Raw genomic sequence first — 18,368 nt, 5'->3', positions numbered from 1 at the left:
TCTCACTCTGTTCATGGCACGGTTGAACATGAATCATTTTGTCCTAAGAAATTCCTCGACGGATCAACGTTTTTATTTAAAATATCGAGTGACGTTGTGAGTATTATATATTCACGGTTCATCACCCGCGGGAGCTACAGGTACCGTTGCATTAATTCGATATTACGGCGGGTTTTGAGGTGTTCAAAAGGCACTTTGGTGAGTGAACCCGTGGAGGTAATTGTTCGGGTGGGATCACATGAGAAGAGTGAAGCTGTCATTTTGTCAAGAAGCAGCCACACCTCCAATCGACTTCAAACGATAATTCAGAAGATGGAGTGACAGATAATTCAATCTGGAATTTAACAATCTCATCTTTATCTAATGTAGAGATTCAAGTTTTTGAAGCGATGGAGATTGATCTTTCGAGAAGTCATCAAAGGTCCATTATTATCCACTACCCTATTGTTACATTCTGATGAATTCTTTTCAATTTTACGATATGATATACTTCGCGTGATCGGCTTGAGCGCGTTACGCTTCAGCGAGACCAGACGGGTTACATTTTCTATAAAAGCCGGTTTCTATCGCGTGCCAGACAGCGATTGACTCGTTCCTGTCGGTGACTAAATTCACAATTCAGAAGTGCTGTTCAGGTGTGTCGGCGACTTTTGAGAAGTAGAGAGATAAAAATGAGTTAAAACGGGATGTGGAACGATTTCGGAAGGTCTCGGTGGGGAGAATGTGATACTTGCGTAATGATTTATGAGAATTGTGACAGTCATCATTTATTACACACTGTAAGGCTGTTGGGGTCTCCACCTTGGTGAAAATGTTTTTATGGAAATTTTAATGGGGAGGAGACATTTATTGTAGTTTCTCACTCGTTGAAAGATTTTTCATTCATAATTCAATGCAAAACATGGGTGATGTAGAAGATTATTGAATGTCGATAGTAACATCAACTATTCAGAAAGAAATTTTTTAATTCGATTTTGGATTCATAAAAAATGACCCTTCAAATGATTAAAACCTGACAAAGAAAACGATACATTTGTGGATTATTCAATTTTCATTTAAATTTCATAACAATAAAATCCACCAAATGAAGAAAGAAAATCTTAAAATGGGTTCTTCCATATAGGGTAAACAGGTCAATTTCTGGACGGGGTTAGTTTCTAGACGATTTCAACTTACACTGAATATTCCATAAATAAAATGAAAATTGTACTGATTATTTCACCTTTCAATAATGTTACTCGTGTACACTGTTAGAAAAAAAAAAAAAATTTCATGGACAATGGTAGTGGACTACCAATTTTCAGGACAGTGACATTGAATGCGATTTAGGGGGAAAAAATCATAAAATTTCAGGTTTCACTGAAAATTCAGTAAAATTCCAGAATGTTAAGCAGCATAAAGACGAGAATTACTTAATTTATTTGAATTTTCAATCTAATATGAATATTCAGTGTCAAATTGCATTGAATTTTTAGTGGAATCGGACATTTCGTGATTTATTTCCCCTTGAATCGTATTCAGTGTCGCTGTCCTGAAAAATTAAAAATATAGTTACCAGAATTTTCTAGTTTTCTGTTCATTTTCAGGGAAAAATGGAACGGAAATTTACAGTTCTGTAACAAGATTTCCTGAAATTTCAGCGGAATTGAAACACGATAAAAATTTCCGGAATTTGGCACGGAAAATTCAGACAAAAATTTTTAACAGTGTATAATCATATGATCAATTATTTTTTCTATTGATCGACATTTAATAATTAAAAATATCGCCCAGTCGTCCAGAAATTAGGGGTTTCGGCTGCATTCAACTATTTCTTAATTTAATTATTCTCTGCTTTGTTATTTTGACTTCAAATAATTTTTTTCTGCTAATTAAAACATTATTGAAGGTATGGAAGCCATCATATCCCCATTTAGGTGCTTCTTTTATTTTAGATCCTTCCACGAAACTCCCATTTCCCTTAGCCGTCCAACAATTGGCCTGTTCACCCTAAGTACAAAGTCTATCTCTCCCTATCTAGCGTCCAATTGAAATAAGCACTACCCACAAAATCATTATTTTGTTTCAAAAAATCGTTCACTAGTTTTAAAGTTTCGTGTTTTTCGGCTGAACCTATCGTTCGGTAGCATCTCGTACATGCAATCGTATATGTATCCCGCGTTTCACGCACGGCAGCCATCTCTCTCACCCACTTCTCTCTTTTACGCGTAAACCGTTGCTTCGCCCAACACAGCAGACACTGTCCGCCGATAAATCCACGGAAGACCCGAGATCCGTTCCAAGATTACTTTTCGCCGAGGTAACATCCATACACGTACACGGGTGGTAGAGAAACGGAGAGAGAAATTTTTGGGCTTCAAGGTGGAGGAGGTATTATATGTTTTCAAGAGCTCACTACACTGTTTCCCGATCTCGTTTACACCATGCATAACAGGCGAGAATACTTTTAGAAAGAGAGTAGCGATGGAAGGGAAAAGGGCGTAGGGTGGAGGGGGATGAAGATAAAGAAGAAATAAACAAATAAAATGAAGAGAATTTCCAGTAGTACGGAGGTGAGAAAAAGAAAAAGACAGAGTCAGAGGCAATAAAGAAAAGAAATAATAACGAGGAAGATAAAAGGTGGAAGAGAGCTCGTTACTACGTTCCAGGTAGGCTCATTTTATTTCACATCTCTCCTCTACCCCCTTTCCTTTTGTTTTTCCCTTTTTCATCTTTTTTTTCGCCCTGAGTGGTTTTCTCTAACGATATACAAGCTTCGGCAGGTACCAGATAAGAATCACGAGAGACAACACAGAGGTACTGCAAATTTTCGCTTACTGAATTCCCATAACGAAAATAAACAGACAGGAAAGGGGAAGAAATTGGAAGAAGAAATGATAAATGAATTTTTGATTTAAAAAGCTTCATTCTCTCATTCTTCTTTATCTACATATAGTGGATGTACGGCTGAGAGGGGAAGCGAGAGGAGGAGAAAGAGTGAGTTCTGCAGTATTGGAAGATTTTAATACATTTTTTCCCAGCGGGTAAATATAATTCAAGATCAAGAGAGAGATGTAGGGAGACGTGTGAACGAGTTATATGAAGAGATGCAACCTCTTGCTTGAGGTGTGATCTTGTAATTATTCCGGCGTGAGTCTACATCTGAGAAGTGACGCGATGATTGCTACGTTCTACCTCGAGAGCTCTTGCTGACTTATCTTATTTCCACTCTCCTGGTAGGCAACATTGTACTGAGATTTTCCCGCGTGGAAAGTGAAGTACTTTGATTTAGAGATGTGATTATTTTTTTTTCTGATAATGGTGAGCCTTAGAGAATTTATGTTTCCTACCATGATCCCAAAGAATTAACAGGTAATAATTATTCTAAAGATTGTAAGTTAGAATGGAAATTCCTATGATAAAAGCAAATTATATTTCTTGAAATTATTTGATGAATGTTTCTGGAAAAAAGATCATTTCATTACAAGACTAGTTTTGAAAGATATTTTATACGGGATATGAAAAAATAATTTGGACATTTTTCTATAAACTACACGGAGAAGAGAATACGAGAAGTATTACTGTGGAGCAACGTAAAATGGGTTAATGGGGGCCAGAATCTGAATGTTTCAGTCAACGTTGTGGAAATGTATATTTTCGTCATAAGGCTAGAAAAAACATTGTGAGTGTTGCAGATCGAGACGAAGCCGAAGGCGCCAATTACATATCCCCACGAGTCATAAACGATTTTGTGGTCGTGTAACGAACATAATTTTATAACACTAGATCCCATAATCTGCGATTCTAACCTCGCTTCGCTCGGTTAGATCGCGATTTCTTTGGGCCCAGTGAGATAATAGTATATTTCGTTACGAGTGCGGAAAAGAGTGCGGAAAAGCTCGTGCTATAAACCTCCCACGAGCCAAAAAACACTTTTCCCACGAGTATCGAACAATATTTTTCATCACAATGTGTGGAAAAGGGACGTTTTAACGTCCCTGTGCGAAAAAGTAACTTTTTCGCACAGTGTCATGAACAATATTGTATGTCACCCGGAGATGAAAGTATTTTCTGGCTCATGTGATCATAATTCTCATAGTCACTCTAATAGATATTTTATTTAGTTTTGTATTATTTTTTTATTCAAATATACGAAGCACCTGAAGAGAAGTGCCTTGAGCGCTCAAAACGTTGTGCAATTGTTTACTTCAATTTATGAAGTTTTGGAGTTTTCTTTATATTCTCTACCTACAACACATCGATTATGGCTCTAAACAATCACCGATGTAATCCGAGCCGAAGGCGAGTCACATTTGTACAAACTCACATTCGCCAGAAAGTACTTTCATCGCCTGATGACTTAATGTACTATCTTGTCACTGCGGCTACACGTTCACCTCGTGCCGAAATAGTTATTTTCATTGCTCAAGCCCAAAAAGGGCTCTTTTACCGACGGTAGTTAAGCATGAGAAGTAGGTCTTTTTACCGTTGAGCAGTATAAAAGTGAGAAATGCACTACTTAGGAGTGAAAAAGTGAGAAATGCACTCCTTAGGACTGAAAAACGTGTGGCGCCACCCAGCGTTAATGTACCGAAATATAAAACTACATATAAAAACTGATAAATTCAGCCAGTGAATCCCCTTTATTATCTTCAAAATTGTTAAATTTTAAATTTGAAAATACACCTGAAAATTAAAATGAAAAATAAATTATTAAAAAATCTTAATTTTGATAATAATAATATTAGAAATATCNCCACAAAGTATTTTCTGACGAATGTGGCTTTGTAGGTCGAGCCGAAGGCGAGGCCTATAATCACATTCGTCAGAAAATACTTTTGGACCGTGTGATGAATGTAATTTTTCGTCAGAAGGCCCATTAACCACGATCTAACTGAGCGAAACGAGGTTAGAATCGCGGTTTACCGGGCCTTCTGACGAAAAGTGCTTTTTCGTTTACTTGTAAATAAAAAAATACACAGTTCGCAACTCACTGAACGTAACATCACTGACAAAAAATATAGTTTGACACAATGTGTGACGGGAATTTTTCAGCTCCTGTGATTGGTACCCCTCGGCTTGGCCTCAGGCCCCCAACTTCTCACTCATTAAAAACCCGTCGCACTTGTATCGAAATGTACTATTTCTTCACTCTGTCTTCGAAACGGTTTTTGACGAACACGAAGTGTCCGTAAAATACAGTTTTTGCCAAGTGTAATGTTTACAGCCCAAGCTGAAAGCATACACGTCATATAATATAATATATAATTTAACGCTCCGCGTGTGTAGATCGCCGGTTAACAACTCGGTGTGCCGTAAATTGTTAGTCGTCGTTACGACGGCAAGAAGAACGCTATTCCGGAACCCAGTCTGCATTTATTGCTTTAGAATACACGGAGTAAAAAATAGTAGAAAAATGACTGCTAGCACGGCAAAATGGGTTCTCATTGTAAAAAAATTATGTGCTGGGAATGTTTCTTGGATTCACCGGAAAAAAATCCTATATTTCGCAGCAAACTTGCTGGTACTGGCCCGTGAATTTTTTTGGGTGCGTCAAGATACACTGATTTGAGCATGCTCCATCGTAATTTCTATATCATCCCACGTAATAAGTTGAGTTTGAAGCACACTGCACGGAGTGATATAAAATATTATAGACCACTCGGGTATGAATTACGTTTTCAACGAATGTGAGTTCGCTTCACATTCGTAGAAAACAGAATTTATGTTCTAATACTTTTCAATAAAGAACAAAATTTAACTTTGAAAAACTTCGAGGAAAAATTTCATATTTATAATTTTTTTCTCCTAAACTGTGACTGAATATTTACAACGTTGCGTTGCAATTATCACTGTAACCCCAACCCCTGTCTACCATGTAAAACAAATAACTCAGATAATTAGATTCACGCATAATAAATTTCCTCGCTCAGACGCATCTTATGAACCATGAAGCAAACTATTTTAGTCCTAAATGAGACATAAATCCTGATATACTCACGAAACTGAGACGAACAAATGAGGGGAGACTCTTCAGGGCAAATTACGCGGAGAGAGGTGTGTTGGAAGTTCATCAAAGAATGGGCGTGATGTTAAAAAACGTCGAAAAAACGCACATACACAAAAGCAGAATCAGTAGGTGGGGCTGCGGAATGAGTGGAAACAACGGGTGCCAAGTTGGATTCCGTGTGAGTCCGCCATAGTGGCATCAACACGCACCACCATTGGTCGGAGGAATACCGGATGTGGTGCTACACCCTCCCTTCCACCCAGCACAAAACTTAAGCCTATGACTGGAGTAAACGTAAATCCACCTTCCATTACATTCTCAAAATTCTTATCTGTCAGTTTGATTTATAATTTGACAGTTCCGCAGGACGAAACTTTGCGCCAGTTCCCACAAATTCATTATAATTTTCAGCTCGGCGTCAGTCCAAATAATTCGACAAGAATAATAGCGCTTATAGTTATTTTTAATTTCAAAGATAAACCAGCAAAAATAAATGTTGACAGTCTAGTTCCTCTTGTCAAATATTCATAGTCGACCACAGGAGAAGCTTTTAAAATATTTAATACTAAATGAAAATCCAGTGGTCCTAGAGCGTTTGTTATCCAAACATCAAGGGGGAGGTTCAAGCAGGTTTAAGTGTCTGCCCTAAAGATCTTGTGTTTCTCATGGATAGAATTACATTGTCATGGGGATTGAATGAGGGGTTTTAGGAACTCACCGAGTGTACCATCCAGGGAAAACGATAAGTGCCTGTCATTACGCAGTGCCCAGGTACAAAGATCACAGGTAGTAAGCCCATCGGTGGCGATGCCCTCTTCAGGGAGATAAGGGGGTCGTGGTGGAGGTGGAACAAAACTACCAATGACAGCCCAGAGGGAGTCAACGTCATTACTGGTGTAATACAGTAGTTCTTCCTCAGCTATACCAGCGAACCAGTTGATGTCATCACTTGGACTCACTGGGGGATTTGGTGTTGATGCTGCAGCTGTCATCTGGAGAATAAAAAGAATCTTTTGTTTATATTCTTCGAGTGCAGGAAGTAATTTAATTTAACTTATAAACATTTGTAAACACAACATATAAACATAGAGAGCATTCACGTGGCTGAGGAATGGAGTCCGGAAATGTTTGGACGACCCCAAAGTCAAACATGTTATTTACTTTACATTTTCTCGACTTTTTTTTCATTAAAAAGGCCACACCGGGTCCTGAACAAACATCTATCTAATGGAGGGTCCAACATATTCAATCATACCGACAATGAAAAAAAACTACAGAGCTAGGGGGCCCTGATTCCGAACTACATATCTCGAGAAATGCTGGAGGCAAACACTGAAGTATAGGGGAAATATGTTCCCCAACCGTCAAAGTTTACGAACGTTCAACAACGAAGCACGCGTCGTAAAGTGTACAAGAAAAAAGAAAAGCAGGCGGCGCTAGAAACTTTTAACCAAAGGCAACACGTGAAACAGCCAATGATACCAACAAACGCCCTTTAGATTTTCCACGTGTGGATGCCAGGTGAACAATAATTAAAACGTCACAGCAAAATTATGGAAAGAAGAATAACGACTGTTTTATTGTTACCTCCTCGTAGTGAGCAAACAGAGTATGATCAAGGATAAAACGTGAGTAATAAAAACCTCTGGAGCAGAAGTGAGAAAAATATGGAAAAAATTCTTCGGATTGAATTAAAAAAGAATTGAAATTGAATTGACTCTGATTTAACATCTCCCCTTCCCCGCTCGCAAGATTTGATGTGATTATAATACTAGCGATATTAAAGTCCTCCGCGTCACTGTTTACGTTTATCGAGTCGAATGAGGGGTGACTAGCAAGTTTTGACATTATTTTTCTTTTTTACTCCTTCCCTCTTTTCTCATTTTGAATCCACTCGACTCCTTTTGTAGTGTCGTTTCAGGCGCCTGTGTGAAACGTGCAGGATAGGGAAGAGGGCACGCAGACGGAGAAATTTCCGACAATGGCGAGCATTGATCGGCTTAATTACCGTGATATCAGCGTAATTAAAGATCCGTTGTTGCCATCGTCCATGCAGACAATTTTCACTCCTTCATCCAGTTGGTTGAATGACTTTGCACATTGTACACGCATTCACATGTACTTTTTTGTTATTCATCAACGTCACTGTGAGACATGTGGATATGAGTATCATATTCACATGAAATATTTCCCCTTGCGAAATAAAAACAATTGTAGAATTGATGATGACAATTGAGTACATTAATCCATGATTACTTTGGTTGAAAAAAATGTGGCAAAATTCCGGAGACATCTGGTGGTTAACCAAGAATTCCTCAAGACTGATGCACCCCCTGGGGTGCCCCCTGGACCCTCGAGATAGGTTAGGCAGTTTTTAACGTTTGATTTGTGACGTCTGGTCGATGAGAAATAACGAGGAAGAATTCGCCCTCGTCCTTGTTATCCTCAAGCTCCATTTATAATTATTGCGTGTTGACTTTTACGATACTCAGGTTCACATGTATCCAATGAAAAAAAAAATTATCCAACCCGTCGTATAACAGTTTACAGTTCTGACACATGTAGAAGAGTTGTTGAGAGTGTTGGCAATATCGAAAGGGCTAGAGTGAATTTGATTCCCTTCTCGAAACACAAGCACAATCGGTACATCAGAGTCTTTCGTCAGGTTGACTCTTTTCACCTTCACCCTTTTATGCTACTTTATTTTTCCCCCTTTTATCTCTTTTCCCCCCCGTAGCTGTCTGCTTCACTTTTGGTGGACGCGCGATTCGGGTTTGAGAGGTCGTTAAAGGGATGGGTTTGAGCGGTCCCTGGGGCCGTATATAATGGATAATTGACAGCCGTACTGGCCGCCGTTTGCGTTTGCATGGACATTGAAATTCACGTGTGGACGGAATGCCCTCCCCGCGCCACCCCAATCATTCTGTATCTGAATTGTGTCCGTTCCTTACAGGCGCACATTGAAAGTTTAACAGACATACTGTGGCCGATGCGGATAACCCACTCCCCGCTGAGAATTCGACGTGATTTCTTTTTATTCAGTATATTTCACTTTAAACTTTCGTTCATTTACTTTTCCAATGGTCTTCAACGTGCAAATAGTAAAATATTTGCCTTGCGGTATTCACTTGTGTGTGTATTCCTCAGGTACTGAAAGAGTGGAGTCGATGCTAAAGGAGTCTCGTAAATTCTTTGGATACGCAGCAAAACTTGCCGGAGGTGCGAGCTCTCTCTCGTCGTATCCTGACGAGAAGTTGGCTATGTCCTCCATCTCACTCAGTTATTCTTGGTATGGGCTTAATTGCATTATGGGAAAGGTGGAAGATCCGTGCAAATTCGAAACGACTGGACACCACGTGTTGGAGATACTGCACGTTCTGGGAATTTTTGGACATAACCCGGGTATAACAAACGACTTAAAACTAATTTTGTTCATCGTCTCGTTAAAGTTACTGAGGAAATAAAAATCAAGGGATGTTGGGGGGATAAAGAACTAAATGAGGGTGCATGTGTAGAAATCAGCGAGATCATAAAAAATATGTGCCGTGAGCTAAACACCTGCGCGTGCCTCTCAGACGTGCAGCTAGTTTGGCTAACGACTCTTTCAGTCCCCACTGTTTCTCCCAATCTCTAGGGCTCGTATGCTGCGGTGCCTTTATGTGAACAAAACTCTTCGATGCCCCACTAATTTCAACCTTTTTTTGAAAACAAGAAACAACTGCAGGTGTAGGTTTCCGTCAATATTTCAAGGTCTCGGCTCATCATCATGAGTTTAGACACATACTAATTCTTTTTGGATGGAGTTGATTTCTTTTCTGCGAAGTCACAGGAGGGAAAAGTGACTTGTCATGTGCTCTCGAGCGATAGAGCACCCCGGCCGGCATGTACCTGGGCTATCGATCCCCGTCGGTATCCCGTCGACCCATCCGCGTAACCCACATCATGAGCAAGAGAAAAAAAAACCGTGACTCGTTTATCCGTTTCTTTTTATTTTTTCTTCATTTTTCATTTATCGAGTCACATGCGGGTTTAAAACTAGTTCCCAAGTGAGTAAAGAGAAATTTATTGGCGGGAGTGGGAAAAAAATTTGAGAATATATTTTTCTTATCAGTGGACGAAGTGCTTGAACACACTTCAGCTCGTCGAATCCATTTAAAAGAGCGTGGTAACATCTTAATCTCCACCTGATTTCCCTAAAAGAACATCACACAGTTTACGAGGCAAGTAAAACAAACGGAAATTCAATGGTGATTTTTGTTTAGAGAATTGAAAGGAGCAACGCGACGACGAAATACGACAACTGGATGAGCACTCAATGTCCATCTGAATGTACGTTCGAGTATCATGCGGTTGATTTTCTTTCAGCCAAGGGAGCGAGGCCTGTGGTCTCCAGCTCCTCCCCAAGCATAATGACTCAATCCGCGATCTACCTTTATCCCCACCGACCCTCTTCTAACCCCTCTCTCTCCGTCTATCTCTCGTGTGGATGGCGGTTGTCTCTCATCCGTAGGTAAGGGTATCCATCCTTCTTCCACCTATAACCCACACATACGTATTGAGCACAGCTCCGTTCTTTCATCCGTGCCACCCTGCCTCTTATATTTTTTTTCGTTTCAGGCTCTCGCACGAACCGAAGATTATACACCCGTCGGCCCCGTTCCTTTACGCTGAAAAGCCGGCGACCCCCAGAGACAGTGTACTGCCAGTGTACAGATATACGCCTGTATACACGTTTCTTTGCGCGTTATCTCTAAGGTTCTCGCGTGATAAAAAAATTTTCGAGTTGTGTCTGTATTTCATTTCATCGATTATTTCATGGATATTCTTGACAGATTATTTTATGAGTATTCTCTTATGTTGGAGATAAATTACGGGAAAAACTATCGAATGCATTACTACGAAAATTTATCCGTCGAACGTCTATATCACAGAAGATGTCAATGAATCTGAAGGTTTCGATTACGCTGTTGAAAATTCTTGTCTGAAAATTCCGATACACTTTTTGGAAATTTTTATCGAATTTAATTACCACTGAAATTTCAAGGAATTTCGTCATTGAAAATGCAGAATTTCGTGGCAAAATCAAAGAGAACTGTAAATTTCAGTTCCATTTTTCCCTGAAAATAAATAGAAAATCAGAAAATTCCGGTAAATATATTCGTGGATTTTCAAGACAGTGACACTGAATGCGATTTAGGGGGAAAAATCATGAAATTTAAGATTTCACTGGAAATTCAATGTAATTTGGCACCGAATATTCATATTAGATTGGAAATTCAAATAAATTAAGGGGTTCTCGTCTTTATGTTGCTTAAAATTCTGGAATTTTACTGAATTTTCAGTGAAACCTGAAATTTCATGATTTATTTCCCCCTAAATCGCATTCAGTGTCACTGTCCTGAAAATTAGTAGTCAACTGTCCATGAAATTTCTTGTCATATGACCAAATTCTGACGGCATTAATATATAACTGTTATATTCCAGCTAAATACATGATGGTCACTCCTCAATTTTATGAGATATTTCGTGACACAAAGTCTATGTGACCATCTAAGTAACAATAACAATGTCAAACTACTCAAATTATTTTATATAATAAGGAGATATCACACGTTTATGCCTAAATGTCTAAAAAAGAAATCGCATACATGATGATACTAATGTTGTTGATAATGATATTGATCACTGACGGTAATGTTGATGTGAGTGATTTCCAACGGAGTATGTATTAATTCTCAATTGAAGTGTTCATGGATTTCGACAAATTTCTCCTTAGTAATACTATAGAAATTCGTATATGTGAAAGAACATACTGATTCTAATCAACTTAAATATTAACGTGATGAATCATACAAAATCTATCAAATTGACAGGCGCGCGGAGCGCGCCTTCGATTTCGCAACAAAAAAATATGACGTCACATGACTGTCATATAAAGATCATAAATTTGACATATGATAGAAAAAAATGATGGTCATTTGCACATCCCTACCCTCGATTGATCACGCCATGAGAGAATCCCTGCCGTTTTTTATTTTTCGATATTTATTTTTCACCTGAAAACCGCCTCAGTGAGGAAATTATGAGTACAATTAGAGTACTAGAGCACACATTCCGTTTTCGACGAATGCGAAGTTTATAGGCCGAGTCGAAGGCGAGGTATGTTCTTACATTCGCTGAAAATGAAATTTATGCCCGCATAATCTGTACGACTTTATATCCCTCCGCGCGGAAGTCGAGTTTGAAACTCACAGTACAGCTGTTCGTACCGTGCAATAGCCTCGACTTGTGTCGCACTGAGTGATATAAAAAAAATTGTATTTCTACTTTGAAATGTATTGAACACTTTGACGATTTTTTTCTGGTCCATACTTACACGAGTCAGCTGTTAAAATCTTTTGAAAACTCGAGTCGCTTAAAATTTCCGTGTTTATCCTCCGAATGACAAAATTTTGCACGTAATGAAATGCAATTCTTGGATTATCTGACCATATTTCTCCTTTACATCCCCATTTCCTATCAACTGAATTGATTCCAAATTGTCCGTAAGCGAGGAATAAATGATTATGTTTCATCTTTGGCTTCCGAATGGAAGCATTGTAATCGTCTTATTTTCACATTTTCTAAGTGCGATTGGAAATGATGTAGAATATAGGTGTAGATGTATAAAATATAATTCTGCCAATCAAATTTATTTTAAACAAACAAATGCCCGAAATTTTCATACGAAATCTCCCTATAAATTTTTGCCTAAAAAATATTTGATTGGTGGAATTATATATTTTTTTCTCAGTGCTGTCACATGTTCGCTGTCATATGTTCGCTGATCCCTGCTTGTTTTTGTTTTCTTTTTGTATGTTTTTTTTTTTCTAAAAACGTAAAATACACGGGGCAGGGAAACACTCACCGTGTGACCAACTACATTCGGCGGATGGAGAACTGCGAGCACTCAAGGGTAAATTAAAATTCCTTGGATATATATTATCATTTGTTGTTCTTATTTCAAACAACAAATATGAAAAAATTATTGTCTAGAGGAACATTTTCGCATTCATCACAGAGATGGTTCACGCTAATATAGCTCCTAGAAAAAATATCGGGGACACAAATATCCGTAGATGAAAGATTATAATGGGGATGTCACTAGGAGTTCGTCTTATTAGTTTGTGCTGATGTCCGGCAACCTAACTAATACATGCTGTCCAGTTCTGGCAACATTGTCATGGTGTACCATAACAATGGATGTTTAATTGCCTTCACTGTCCATCGTACGGTAAAATAGTATTTTTGACACTGCTGCTAGGTTCAATTCGTGCCAAAATGAGTCTTTTCGTTTACTCGCAAACGAAAAAAGACAGCTCGTCACCCGCTGAAAATAATATCACTGTCCAAATAGTATATTTCGATACGAGTGAGAAGGAATTTGGCCCACGTGTCAAACAATATTTTTTGACAGTGATTTTATGTTTAGAGAGTGACCGAACTGTGCTTTTTTCGTTTACAAGTGAACGAAACGACTTTTCATTTATGAGTAAATAAAAAAGCACTTATCGGCACGAGATGAACGTAGTAGCAGTGTGTAATAGTATATTTCAGCACGTGTGGGGCAATATCGTCTTTAAGGCGAGTGATGTAACCACACACGTTAAGGGCGAAATTTCCCAACAAGTACTGAACAAAATTTTATGTCACGAAGCCTGAAACCGGCTGAATTAGACACGAGACGCGAAGCGTCGAGTGTGTAATCCCGCCGGTTTCAGGCATGAGTGGCATAAAAAATATCGTCCAACACATGGGAGACGGGAATTTTCACCTCGTGCACGGAGAGAAATGTTCAGTAAAAATTACGGAACTCACAATTCACTCACCGATTACGGAATCGACTCAGAATTTTTAAGTGACGGTATCGTAATTTTTCACAGGAGATTCGGATAAAAATTACGGAACGCTCCGGAAAAACTCCGTGACAGTTCCGTAAAATCTCCTACAACCACATTTCGCTCCGGAATTACGGAAAAGATACGTAATTTTTATTGAATATTTCTTATATTTCTCTCCGTGTGAAAATTCCGTCTCACTCGTATCAAAATATACTATTTCCCGGCTGTTGCGATAGTTTACTCGTGTGGAATTTAATTTGTGTTCGAACCGAAGGCGAGAATTAGTCAACCACACGATTAAAAAACCTCATCGCATCAGTCCGGGAGAAGTTTTTGATGTATTGACGAATGTCTATATAGGATGACTCACAAGGTGTAAAAATTCAGAAAGGAGAACCAATGTGTTAATAAGAATTGAACCCGAACGGTTTGAGTTGCTAACCCGATCTTTTAATTGAATGGTTGGAGCTACTGGGAATTGCCCCATTTACTATAATTTTTATCATCCTCAAGTACTTCAATCTACAAGCGTACAGTGACGATTAAATTGAATAACTCAATAGAATAATAGAATGATGGATGATAGGTACCCTTGTATCAAAAACTCATTAATTTTTTATTATGAGGTTAAAAATGATGAATACATATGGACCTGTCAGTTCTCTGACAGTTCAATCAAATACCTTGTGAATAACTTGAGTCACATCGATTTTCTATTTTTTTTTTCACTACGTCGGGGTTTCTTTCGTCACTGTCCACATTTTCGTAATATTATCCTGAAGCCAAAATGGAAGCTCATATCTTCGATTTACGCAATGGGTGCTCTCACTCTCTGAGATTTGCTTCCCTTAACCGTTTTTTTTTTTAAATTGAAACGATTGCTACATGCCGAACTAGGTGAAAAAAATACATATAATGTCTGCTTGAATTGAATTTTTCGTTGAATGTAAAAATGTGTTAAACATGCATACATTTTTTTAATTCATGGGCCCACTGATGGTGTGCCCTGTATTCAGCACTACTATATTATGCACATCAGGAGTACCCCGAGCCCTCGAGCCAGGCTGGTGTCTTCGGCTCTTCACTTCTCTCCTTCAATCTCGAACGGTAGTGTTGTCACAATGGATAGACAGGTTGATCCGGGGTCTGGCTCTAATGACCCCATAGAAATACGGACAATCGGACGTTTGAGGGACAACAATGCTCAGTAGAGGGGGAATTTAATCGAGTAACTCCACTATATTTTTTTTACTCTCGTTTGTGTGAGTCTCTTTTGCATTTCCATTTGGGTGATGTCGTTTTACCATTTTAAGAGTATTGATGAGACATTGGAGAGACAGATGAAATAACTCTTGTTTGTTATTTTGTTGAATTGACTATTTTTCGAAGATTTCAGAGAGTATATTCACATGAGCATAGATACACATATAAAATATAACACATGTGAGAGGCGACAGGGTCCCAGGTATGCTGAGGTAAAACGGAAACCTGTTATTTTGCCTTCGACTTGCAGATTATATGCTGTCACGAGGCATACATTTTTTCCCGTTTCGCTTTTTTTCACCATTACTTTTATTTCGTTCCTTCTCGGCATGCGTTGCCTGCGTACACTCATTCCCCATGCAGTATTGTACTTTAGAGTTGAGAGTAGGTATGTCAGCAAAGTGGAGCATTTCAACGGACATCCGACGTCTCATTCGCACGATTATCACCCTCGAAACAAGGATCCTCCCCCCACCACTTATTTTCATCGAGATCCAGGAGAATCTCAGTGATGAATCAGAGTGGATAAGCCTCGTTGAATACACGAGGAAGTTCAATCTCTTGAGTTGACAGAGCGACATTCACACAATTGGAGGCCGTCTCACCCAAAGTTCTTTTCTCCCCGTTTTCCCTCGGGCTTAATCTGCATTTTTCCTCGTGAAAAATGATACCAGTCTCGGTAGTGAAAAATTAATGACTTGAAAAAAAAGCGCCTGTGATTCTCTTGTTAACACTTCCATTCATCAAGTCTTTAGAAAAAACGAAAAAATAATCTTGAAGAGAAATCTTCATATCCCTTCGAAAATAGAGACAAGGTAAAGTCTAGTAGAGTTATTCTGACTGAAAGAAATGGTGAGAAAAGGAGGTGGGGGGTGAGGAATGGAATGGGGCATGAAGAGACGAGAAATAAAGGAACAGGGTGAGAGGCTGCGGGGAGGGGGGAAGGGGCGATGGAAGTATTAGATGATATCTCGCCATGTCCAAAGTCTGGGTGATAAATCCGGCCTGAGAGAGACTGTTGGGTTTGCGTACGGATAAGAAGAGCAGTATACCGAAAATTTCAGATACCTCTGTCTCTCTCTCATCCTTTCTCTGGTTCTTTTGTATGGAATACGCTGACTACGGTCATCCAGAGGCTACCGGACCGAGGCAGAGCCAATCGAAGGAATCGATCGAATTCCATGTAACGCATTTACGCCGATTCATTCGTGATTTAATCGTTTTTTCCCGCTTTCACTGTCAGTAGTGTTTTTTTTACTCAATGAAATTTATAAATTAGTCACAGCGCATTACCAACACAAGAAGTTCATTTCTTCACTCTCGACCTTGAAGTTCACCGGAGAAAGTCGAACCAATTAGAAAAAATTGATTAGTTCGTAAAATTGGTCCAAACGTACGCTGACTTTTTCTTTCATTGATTTATTAGAAGAATTGATTAAGGGATCTCACCATTCATCACCTGTGAAGCAATCCACGCTAGAATTGTCGATTCGTCAAGGCACTTTTCAAGGTGCCGAGAATATCGGAGAAATTTGAGAAGAGGAGGCCCTTGAAACATTAGGAAATGGACGGGATAATCCTACTAAAGGTGAGACCGCGAGCAATGCGACACATCGGGTTGGGCAGCGTGTTTTTAAAAGCATAAACACGTCGTTCACTATGCCGGTTTCCTCTCATTTAATCTTTCTCCCATTGCTCCTTTCAAACATCACTTCAACCAATACATTAAACGCATGTGTGAGCTGTTCCCACTGTAAGCTGTCGTCGAGACGTACACTCAAGACCACACCAGTTTTGTGAGATTTTTTTTTTGAGTTTGTAGAAAGAGAAAAGAATGAAAAATGCCGCCTTGACGAGTGGACTTTTGTCACCCGGAAGAATTCAAATATATTATGTATTTTGGTGCATTCCCGGAGGAACATTCATGACCGTGACAGGGGGTAAACCGTGTCAAATTTTGAAACGTTTGAAAATACTAGCGAGACCTTTCTCGAGTGAGAAAAAAAACGTTGGTGGGTATTGGAGACACAGAAATGTTTCAATCTGTAGGATTTGGCTAATTTTTTTGGTTCTGGATGTGACCGCCCCGTTCAAACTGTCACATCTCTATTAATCCGCTAACACAGACGACGTATTAAACCGCTTGATTCCTGTTCTCATCTTCGATTTTTTCAACTACATCCTTCAGCCCATGAATGAGAACGAAGAGCATTTCAATCTACAGGATTTTCAACCTGATTTTATCCCTAAAAAATCCTATTGGGATGATTCAATATTTATCTTCAAATACTTGTACAAGAGTTCGAAGCGTTATCAGACACGTCAGCTCCAAAATTCTCTGGAGTTTTCCCCCCGAGAATTGTCCAAGCCTCTTGTCTCTTATTGATCGACACGCATTGTTTTTCTTCCTTTTTCGATAAAAACATTCTTGAACAAACGAACCGCGCCTGACTGATAAGATAGGCGAGTGCCTGCCGTATGTGGTCACCTAAGCTGCCCCTCCACGAAGAAAGTGAAAATCTGGGGACAACCGGACGATAACCAAAGGAAATACCTCAGGTATACATTCACCCTAATACATTTTCGACCAAATTCTTAGGCAGCCGTGTCCAATTGAGTGTACAATAGCTCTCATAGAGCAATCATTAGGATGACTTTTTGTGGCCCTGAAAAATTCCTTGAGACGTGAAAATTTACACATAATTCTGGGTGGCACACTGTTCACCAATAAATACGTATCGATCGCCCACAACCCATGGCCTCCAACCACCCAACAAAACCTCTTAGAAAGTTCTGAAGAATGAGAAAAGACCGACACGATGTTCCTCACCTCTCGGAAAAAAAAATCCCTTCATATCCCACTCCTTTCACACGAGTATAAAATAAAACGTGCAAAAATACAAAAATGGTGGTAGAACAAACACGCGTTATGTACGTGAATGTATACATATTATCCCCGGCTATCTCATCCACAAGGTGGTATCCTATATCGTATAAATACGCAGAAAGTTGGGGCCTCTCTCAACCGAGGCAAGAAGATTGGTGGTACTTGGGGCGGCCAGTGCTGCTAGGGTATAAAGGTTAATGAGCGCGCAGGCGCAACCTATTATTTCAGTCCGCTGGCTATCCACTCTTTTTTCGGCCTAACCTCTCCTTCTCTCTCTCTCTCTCTCTCTCTCTCTCTCTCTCTCTCTCTCTCTCTCTCTTTCTCTCTCTCTCTCTCTCTCTCTCTCTCT

General features: G+C 39.3%; 1 protein-coding gene across 1 annotated transcript in view; it reads right to left on the bottom strand.

The window, feature by feature from the left end:
* LOC107048498 (TSC22 domain family protein 1) overlaps nt 1-18,368 on the bottom strand; it is a 45,645-nt gene that overhangs the window by 12,867 nt on the left and 14,410 nt on the right. Inside the window, exon 2 of the mRNA XM_015271679.1 lies at nt 6,708-6,981. Coding sequence (XP_015127165.1) covers nt 6,708-6,981 — 274 coding nt within the window. The remainder of the gene's footprint in view (nt 1-6,707; nt 6,982-18,368) is intronic.

Source organism: Diachasma alloeum, unplaced genomic scaffold (assembly GCF_001412515.2).
Source record: "Diachasma alloeum isolate Michigan unplaced genomic scaffold, Dall2.0 Dall_scaffold_00194, whole genome shotgun sequence".
NCBI lineage: Eukaryota > Metazoa > Arthropoda > Insecta > Hymenoptera > Braconidae > Diachasma > Diachasma alloeum.
Note: the sequence above shows the minus strand (reverse complement) of the source record. Positions and strands in the feature narration are given on the sequence as shown.